Below are 10,000 nucleotides of genomic sequence, written 5' to 3'. Positions count from 1 at the left end.
TCGTCTGCCTTGAGATATCAGCTGCTAGAGGGATGGCTCGCGTCATGTTTGAACCAACAGTAAAGTGTAGAGCAAGTAGATCTGTAGTCGTCCAAGTTTTCCCTGTTCCACATACAACCACCACCTAGCTGTCTGCTAACTTGTTAGCAAAGTCAACCGAAAGAAGGTCCAAAAGTAACTCATTTAAAGGGGATAGCAGTCAGACATTTTTCTGTTAAATGTTATATGTGATGTTTTGATCCAGCAGATGTCGCCCTTGAGCACCAGCATGAAACCAAAACAACTCGCGCTGCATTGTTGTGTTAGCATGCTAATGCTAGCGATCTTTATTATGCTCGTATCTTCACACTGCATGTAAATTTACCTGAAATGAGCGTGATCTAGAAACACAGTTAAGCAGTGAGTACAGTATGTTATTCTTCTTTTCTCTAGTCCCTCAATTAAACAACTTTTATACACGAGGGGAGGAGTCAGCCGGCCGTCCAGGCGATGTAAACAAAGTGAAGATAGGACTCTGAAAACTCTGAAAACATCACAGACAGTGGGACTCGGGTGTTACACCCATTGTAGACAGTCATGACTCACAGAGTTATTTTCAGAGGAGATACTTGATCTCTATTATATTTAAGTGTGAAAAATCACATAGAAAGACTTTAAAGAATGGATTCTCTCTCACTGCTTGTATTCTGGGACAAGAACAGTAGAAAAATGAAATGGCCTAATGGAGCTGTAACTGTGTCAACACAGAGCGCTTTTTGTAGGCTAGCGCTCGTTTTTTAAAACAAAACCATTGTAGTTCAGCGTTTTCAGTGCACAGCGTTCAGAATGTAAAAACGCCCTCACCGTCAGCTGTTTTTTGTCGTTGCACACACAGCGGCGCTCTCAGTTGGAACAGCGTAACAATGGTCAATGTCACTTCTCCCTGATTGACGCATCAAAAGCAAGAAGGGGCAGGACTTCTGATAACAGCTTTGTCAACAACAATGGCGGAGGGGAAACTGATCTGACTTGTCTTTTTTGAGGAAATCTTTTTAGGTCTAAAGCTGCTAACTTGAAATAGGGAATATAACACACAAAAAAAAGTTGGTAACATTTCTGAACAGTGTGCTATTATCATTAGGGCCGGCCCGTGGCATATGCAGTATAGGCAAATGCTAGGGGCGCCTGCCATCCATAGGGGGCATCCTGGTACCCAAAATGAGTGAGAAAGAACAGTTGACGAAAATAAGAAGACAAAGAAGGAAACGTGTGTTTAACTATTACTTAATGTTATTTTATCTGCATCACCTATTTAAAAAGGTCATATTTTCTTTCTCCCTGCTCGTTACCTGCTCTTTGTAGGGGAGGAGGGCAAACTAGTTATCAGAAGTGATTCACACTGATCATAAAGAAAGCTGTAAACCATAAAGCTGTATGCCAGTTTTCTTGAAGTGTATGAATATTGTGATTGGTGGGGTACCAAGGGGTACCAGCTAAAATCTTGCCTAGGGCACCAAGTGGGTTAGGGCCGGCTCTGATTAACATGTTTGATGGATTCATTCCTCTCCTACACATCACTGTTTTAATATAGATGTTGTTTTAAAGCTTTGGTATTTTTTTTATTTTATAATATTGATCATTAAATAACAGAAATTGTATCGTCACTATTAGTCCAGCAGATATGTGAAAGAATTGTGCTTTTGATGATAAAAGCATGAAATTTGGTACACTGTTAGAGCCCTAAGGAAGATTTTTGGCTATAGGGCCATCGCATATTTGTCCTATGGTGCCATTAGAAGGGTATTAATTTACAAGTATCTTAGGTTCTAGACCACCTAGGATCGTGATTTCAGTGACTATTCCTACATTTTCATGGATAAGGAATGAAGTGGTACTATTAACAACATGCTAGCAACTACCTAACTACATAAATTAGCATTCAGGGAACTAAATACTACTAAAAACATAAAATAAATAGTACCACTGGATCCCCCATCCTTGAAAATGTAGGATTAGTCACTGAAATCAAGATCCTAGGTGGTCTAGAACCTAAGTTACTGGTAAAAATAATAACTATGGCGGCCTTTTTGAAAATGGCTGCCATTGGCGCCATAGGACAAATATGTGATGGCCCTATAGCCAAAACTCTTCCTTAGGGCTCTAACAGTGTACCAAGTTTCATGCTTTTATCATCAAAAGCACAATTCTTTAATATATTTCACATATCTGCTGGACTATATCGAAAAGTATCTATAAGACACTTTTACCATCTTTTCCCGCCACTAGAGGACAGCAAGGAAACATTTTGTCCCCTTGTCACGTGACGAGTAGAGGCGCTTCAGAGTTAGCTCGTAGGCTAGCAGCTAGCTAACGGTTAGCATTTCATTCGGACGTTAACTGACGAACAACACGGTAACAGACTCCAATCCGGTGGGGGCATTTCTGCGGTACCTTCTCCTCTTTCTCCTCCCGGTTGTTCCCGGTTCTCCGCCCCCCCCCCCCTGGTCCAGACCGGTATTTAAACCCGAAACATGTCGGCGGTGCAGAGGATGAAAGTGGCGAACGAGCGGCACAGCAAGACCATCACACAGCGGGGACACGTCCAGAAAACATCGGTACTGACAGCAGGGCTAGCGGCTAACAGCTAACACTCTCACTGCATGTAGATGTATTCAGTTAAACGATTAGTACTTCTGCAGGGATTTGATTCTGTTTGGAAAACACGACAGATCCTGATGATAGCATTCAGCTAGCTTTTAGCCTGGACTGAGCTAAACGTCGCGTTTTGCCGGGTGAAGTGAAAGAGGGGCCAGACTCCCTTGAGAAATCTGGGACATTAGTATTATATTCCGTGTGTTCACATTTCCACACTATATATTTATAAGTTATGACTATGGATGTACTGCATGAGAGTCAGTCTTCAATTCGGCATGAACTCCTTTAGCTGGTTGTAGGTTGTGTAGCAGCATTTAATACTTTTTAAACCCAGTCTCACACGTTATTTGGCCGGTGTAGATTCGGCGGTGGGCGGAGGCGCGGCGTCCCTTATCAGACACAAAAGATCGGTTTGTTTGAAGAGGTCGTGATTTACGGATTTTACACAAGCCGAATCAAAGAAGGATTGAAAACGGTTAAATAAATACAAAAATACTTTATTTATATCCAGCTGTTAATGTCCAAACATGGGACGCAGCGTTAATAGACAGATTTGTAAATGAGGTTTGGTGATGAGCACTTGCTTTGCTTAGCAGGGGGCTGTGAGCAGCAGTGTGTAAGAACACACACCATCATAACTCCAAATCCACCAGTATAGGAGCAAATCAAGATCAATGAATGAAGGACTTCATTTTGAACTTAAAATAAAATTAAGATAATAAAAAAATCTTACAAAATAAATGTAACAGTGTGCAAAAAACTAGTACACACCTTTCTCACGTTTCTTCTATGAACTGGTATATTATTCAAATGTATTTACAACTAATGTACTAACAAGTATCACCAGTTAATTTGACACCACAAATAATAACCAGCGTTATTACAATCCTAATATCCACCTGGTGTTACAAAATAAATAGGAACACCCCTAAAACAACCTTTCCTCTTCCATATACCTGCCATAATATCGTTGCATAGTTTTTAAATTGATTTATATTTGTGCTTTGTTTCATCATCAAACCCATTCCACACGTCCATCCTGTACCCTGAGAGCCTCATTCACAAACATATCAACAAGTCTCTGCTTAAAACGTTCATACGAGCATTTGAGTGACAGTTCTGAGGGATGGAGGGCGGAGCCAAAACAGCAGTTTGTTTTGGTTTCATGCTGGAGCTCAAGGGCGACATCTACTGGAGCAAAGAGTCACATATTCATTCTTTAAAATACAACAACAATTAAAACCATGATTACTAATACATTGACTAAATGTATTAAATAACCATGAGATTGATGCCTTTTCATCCATCCATTATCTTCACTGCTTTTTCCTGTTTGGGGATCCCAGCTGTCATTGGGTGAGAGGTGGGGTTAAACCCTGGACTGTTCACCAACCAATCACAGGGCTGACATGTAGAGACAGACAACCTGACACACTCACATTCACACCTACGGGTGATTTAGAGTCAGCAGTTAACCTAACAAGCATGTCTTTGGACTGTAGGAGGAAGCCGGAGAGAACATGCAGACTCCTCACAGAGAGACTCCCCAACTTAAAATCTTTCATCTTAAATCAAAGATTTAGTTTACAAGAACATGAAAACGTTCGCATTGAAATGCGACAGTTCAGACTTTCATTAAATCGTCAAGCGCTCCTAATTGATGCCTATCTCAGAGCGTGCAGGGTACAGAAATCATCCCATCCTTCTCCTGTTAGTTTTTATTTTAACATTTCATTACTTCACGCTCTCCATTTGGCCGGAGCGTCTTCACTAAAGAGCACAAAACACAATCCATGTTCTATGTTCTGTCTCTGTTTGATTTATGACTTCACACAACATACGTTTAACCAGCAGACAGACACCACAGCTGTAACAGCCTTTATTCACCTTTCTGTGTTTTCTTCTGACATGTTGTCATCATGATTCCCGCTCACGTCTGCTGCCCGTGACTTTTTTTCTGAAAGGATGTCAGCCTCTAGCTCAGACCAGCCCTCTTTAGTTCACCACCTTTTACTGGACATTTATTTAAGTATATTAAAGTCAGGGTTGTTCATTTCCTCCAGAAACAAATTGTTTTTAGGTCCTGACAGAAGTGAATAACTCATGTTCTCTGAAAAAGGAACAAAGAAAATCCATCATCTGTATCAGTTTGTAAGTCTGTAAAAACTTCAACCAATGTCTGCCACGAGGTACCAATCTGATGAACCAATGAGACGCCTCCCTGTCTCCCTGCTCGCTCTCAACTCGATACGTGCACGAGCCCACACTCAAAGTGTGAGCTGAGGTTGGCTTCTGGACCAATGGCGCTCGTGCATGTAAGTGAGGGGGCGTGGCTTTAGAGGGAGCACAGAGGGGAGGGGGTCTGTGCAGACGGTGCACTGAGGGAATGCTACTCTCAAAATCATGCTAGTTTTCATAAATGACCGACGCTGCCTTTAAAGTCTGAAACGTGCATATTCTCGATGATCACCTGGTTGATGGTTTCAGCTGCAGACTTAACGTGTGTGTGTGTGTGTGTTTCAGCGGCCTGTAAACGAGGAGAAGTCTCCGGTGGGTCCGTGGCTGCTCGCTCTGTTCGTCTTTGTGGTTTGTGGATCAGGTGAGTCTCACACTGATGACATCATCAGCTGCAGAATAACCACCGGCTGGCGGTCATACTACAGACATAACGCAGTATGCAGAACACGCTGCGCCATTATGTATAAATAATAATAAGACGTATTGTGTGTGTCTGTGTCTGTGTGCGTGTGTGTGTGTGTCTGTGTGCGTGTGTGTGTGTGTTACAGCCATCTTCCAGATCATCCAGAGCATCAGACAGGGCATGTGATGACCTTTGTTCCCGAGCCGAGCCAGTCACATGGAGATGGGCGGGGCATGTCGCCATCATGACCCCACCTACCACAGACACTCACACTGAACACACACACACTCACACACACACACACACACACACAGACACACACTTGTTCCTGTGGAGTTAAATCTGAGCTGTTTTTTTTTTTTTACTTCCTGTTCCGTGTTGATGAAGCTGATTGGTTAGGATAATTAATTATTTTTTTGTTACGATGGTTTGTCGGATGAAGTCTTAACTCCGCCTCCTGTCAGTCGTTCTGCCGTTTGACTGAAAACTCATCTTTGTTTGTTTGTGACTCTTTGATTTAAAGGAACAGACCGCTGACTTGTACGCTCGTCATCACGTCGTTCTTCAGTCTGAAAGGAGGTCATAACAACAATAATAAGAAGTCACCATGACAGATGACGGCACCATTACTAGAAGTCCTAGACGCCAAATGTTGGATCCTTTCTAGATTTGCAATGATCATAAATTACTGACACACTCACACAGATGTCTCTGTGCCAAAACGCTGCAAACGTATTTATTCAAGTCAGACGGTGCTCTCAATGAGCTTCAGATTTTAAATGTTTGATTTTATTTCTGCAGCGATAATGGACATAAAAGACTCATTTCAAACAAACACAGCCAGTGTAGACAAACCTCCAGTGGGCTTTAAAGCGAGCGTGTCTTCTGTTCCTTTGGCAGCAGCAGCAGCGACGTGATATTCAGGATCGTGATGAAATGGACTCAAAGCCGCAGTTTGGTTCCTTTAAATCAGAGATTTTAAAGTCTCGTTTGGATGTAAATGAATAAAAACAACAAATAAGAAGCTCCATCATCGACATCGTCCTCTCAGATAACGTCTGACACCGTCTCTTCAGTCGACCTCCAGCTTTAGACCGTCTCCTCTCAACGTGTTGATCTGTGGCGACGTGAGCGCGCTGCACTTTCTGCAGCTGAAGCGGTCGGAGAGGTGAAGAGCTGGGCGAGCCTCCTGCCTGCTGGACGACATGCTCGCTTTTATACAAAATAAAACCTCTGATATTTTTCTCTAAACGCCTCAGATATCTGTGTCTTGTGTGCTCCGTCTCTTTAAAAACAAACATTTCATGAGAACGTCTTTACTCCTGAAACATTACATCAGATAAACATTTTCTCAACATGTTGAAACCCAGAGGAATATGAAAAGATAAATCATTTCAACCTGTTAAAGGAGCAGTAAGTAACTCTGACCCCTAGTGTTTAAAATGAGTACTGCAGTCTAAATTCTAAACATCAGAGAGAGCTGTCTCCCCCCCCTCCTCTCTAGAGTCCATGCTCACTCAGGTCACCATGTGGTGGACTCTGAAGCTTCAGTGTTTATCCAGCTCTGCATGGGTCTGTAAACCTTTCTGTGTTCTAACCTCTCTCCATTTTTCAAAAGCATCTCCAATATTGATCCTAGTTTGAGCACGTTTCTGCTCGTGGAGCTTATTAGAAACATGCAGAGGCTTTTTAGGTCGGGTACAATCACTTCTATCTCAACCACTTCTCTTGCCCGCTTCCATCGCTGCAACACCTGTTGACCTGATAACTGCTCTCATATCTGACTTTAAAGGTCACATATCCTCCTCCTCCTCTTCAGTTTAAATAAGTCTCAGAGCTCCTCTTCAACATGTGTGTGAAGTTTCTTGTTCTAAATCCACTCTGATCCTGTATTTGATCATGTCTATAAACCCCTCTATTTCAGCCCTGCTCAGAACAGGCTGTTTCTGTGTCTGTACCTTTAAATATGTAAATGAGCTGTGTCTGACCACGCCCCCTCTCTGGAAGGACTTGGGTGGCTCGGGCTTTCTCGCTCCATGTTCTATTGTTTAATGGGGGTGATAACTCATCAGCCATCGATGGGACTCCAGCGCCCCCTGCAGGAACAGACGGGTGATGCCACTCCGGCTCCATCCGTTAATATCAGTTACACATTGCTCCTTTAAGTTTTGTGTTTTTTGAGAAGGACTGGGCCTTGGTACAAATCTGCCTCCCAGGTGCAAAGGTAGTTTGTTCCACCACCGGGGGGCGACAGAGGAGAAGAGTCTAGAAAGGGCCCTGATGTGCAGGTTGGATCAGACGCCTGAGCGTAGTGGGCAGGAGGGAGTGTAGACCTGGATCAGAGAGTTTTATACAACAGTATTATAGAAGTCAGGCCTGCACTGTGATGATGATGATGATGATGATGATGATGATGAAGGGGATTCTTCAACTCCTCATAATATGAACATGTGTTTTTGCATTTCAGCGATTTATTATAAAGTGCTGATTCATATCTCTATTTCTTCAACTCTCTTTTCTTTAATACTTGCTTTATATCTTATCTACATCCCTCATTTTATTCTTCTGCTATATTGTGTGTAAGAGCAGCCATAAGGACCAAAGTATTTCTGACTCTGATCCTCTCGTGGAGTCAGGAGGGGTTGTGTGGTAGTCTCATAGTTGTTGGTTCAAAACGTTAAAACCATTTCTGGAAAAGAGGGGACAGAGAAAAAAGTGATCTCATCTGTGTAAGAAGATTTGCATCCTCCACATCTCCCATAACTACGTGATGACGTCAGCGAGGGAGAAGATGGCGACTGTGCTGAAGGCGGAAGGTAAAGAGCTTTAACAGACTGTTTTACCTCTGGACGCATCTCGGTCGGTCCTGTTTTTTCTTTTTTTTTTAAACCGTGTTGTGTTTTTTATTAGATATGTAGAGATCAGCAGTGACTGTCTGACTCGGGTCAGCTCGGTTAAACCCGGAGGTAGAGCCCTGCAGCTCGGCTCCGGAGCTGTTTAATCACTGGGACCTGGGAAGCTAACGCTAGCTTAGCCGCTGAAGCTATGGCTACTCGGCTAGGTGAACAGCTCCACAGGCAGACATGAGTTATTTATTATAAAATGAGTGAATAAATGTGACTCTGTGATTAAGTCAAGTGTAACGGAACGAGGGTGTGGCGAGTGTGTGAAAAGGAGCTGTCGTGTCGTTACAATTATGTAAACAAGCGAATACTGAGAAGTGTTCAAGAAGATACATTAGCTTAGCTTAGCAGTCCGGGAGGAGCTGAGCTAATGTAGCCTAGAGAGAAGCTCCGGCAGGCGGCTACATCAGCCAGGCGAGTCCGCGGTCAGAGCGCGGCCTCCGTGTGTGTGTGTGGGTGTGTTTATCTGAGAGAAGTACAGACCAGAGTGTCATTATACCAGCATATAAAAATTAAACAATGTTGATACCTGTTTGATACCATGGCAACTAAAACAGAAGTCATACACACCCATTATTTTATTATTTATTGTTTTTAATTACCAGATAATAACAGTTTAGACATTGTGCAGGAGTGTGTCTCTAAATCTGTGGAACTTTTTAAAACTCTCTTTGTTACAGTTACAGATTGAATAGTTTAAAATGTGGTATTTAAAGGTATCAAAGAATCATTTTCACAACAATACAGACACTGTAAACTCTGTTTTATTAATGTCAATATAACTGTAAATGATTCAGTGTTTGTTGTAAAAACTGCCACATATCAACACACACACACACACACACACACACACACACTGACTGTTGTAAAACATGTTATGTAACCCAGAACACACATAAACACAGACTAACATACAGTGTCACTTATGAAAACACACTCTCTCCATGTAAAGTGGTGCAAATTCAGCTGTTGCTAGGCAACAGAGAGAGCTATTGAAGCAGTGTGTGGAGCCAGCCAGTTAGCAGCTTCAGTTTCGTGTGTGTGTGTGTGTGTGTGTGTGTGTGTGTGTTGCTTGGTGTCTTGTTGCAGACCTTGTTTCGTATTGACTCTTTGTTCGTGTGTGTGTGTGTGTGTGCGTGCAGCGGGGCAGTGCGGGCGGCCGTGCGTTGTGTGAGACTCTTCCTGCATGGACTTGCCGCCATGAGCAACAAGGAGATGGTTTCCACGGAGACAGGTGAGACAACATCCAGCATATCCTGAACACTCACCCCCCTGGCACATAGACAGCCCTGCAGGCTGGTTGCCACGGTTACCACCTGTTGTTGATAACGTCACACAGACTCCTTGGTGCTTTGTCTCAGAGGTGATGTCATGGTTTGGGGACAGCCGTGTCGGGACATTTTGGAGCTCGTTTGTTGAGTCTATTCTGACAGCAGTAGGAGGTCGTCATGAATATCCACACTCCAATACTTTTTAACAGAACATGTTTTTACTTTAATGATCCATAGTTTCAAAAGGAATAAAAGCTTAATGAGAAGTTTGTAGGGGCGTCAGCAGGGAGCCAAAAGATGAAAGATGTTTTCATGTCTGAAGAATCTGATTGTATTTATTTTTTACATTTTATTTGTAAAAAAATTTAAAAAATTTATTTATTTGTTCTGTCAACTTAAGAAACCCTCAGCTGATCAATCTACAGAGATGTACACTCTAATTCTGTGTGTGTGTGTGTGTGTGTGTGTGTGTGTGTGTGTGTGTGTGTGTGTGTGTGTGTGTGTGTGTGTGTGTGTGTGTGTGTGTGTGTGTGTGTGTGTGTGTGTGTGTA

General features: G+C 42.7%; 2 protein-coding genes across 4 annotated transcripts in view; both read left to right on the top strand.

Annotated features, from left to right (window-relative positions):
* Window positions 1–2,328: 2,328 nt before the first annotated feature.
* zgc:85858 (uncharacterized protein LOC405879 homolog) lies at window positions 2,329–6,526 on the top strand. The gene is made up of 3 exons (XM_061030751.1): window positions 2,329–2,594; window positions 5,158–5,233; window positions 5,421–6,526. The coding sequence occupies exons 1-3, from the start codon at window positions 2,511–2,513 to the stop codon at window positions 5,459–5,461; spliced, it is 201 nt and encodes a 66-aa protein (XP_060886734.1). The 5' UTR covers window positions 2,329–2,510; the 3' UTR covers window positions 5,462–6,526.
* A 1,502-nt stretch (window positions 6,527–8,028) lies between these two features.
* camta2 (calmodulin binding transcription activator 2) overlaps window positions 8,029–10,000 on the top strand; it is a 31,530-nt gene continuing 29,558 nt past the window's right edge. For all 3 annotated transcript variants that reach the window (XM_061030710.1, XM_061030711.1, XM_061030709.1), the window contains exons 1-2: window positions 8,029–8,091; window positions 9,321–9,412. In XM_061030710.1, coding sequence (XP_060886693.1) covers window positions 9,379–9,412 — 34 coding nt within the window. In that variant the 5' untranslated portion in view covers window positions 8,029–8,091; window positions 9,321–9,378. The remainder of the gene's footprint in view (window positions 8,092–9,320; window positions 9,413–10,000) is intronic.

Source organism: Labrus mixtus, chromosome 23, assembly GCF_963584025.1.
Source record: "Labrus mixtus chromosome 23, fLabMix1.1, whole genome shotgun sequence".
Lineage (NCBI taxonomy): Eukaryota > Metazoa > Chordata > Actinopteri > Labriformes > Labridae > Labrus > Labrus mixtus.
This window is presented reverse-complemented; position numbering and strand designations above follow the sequence as displayed.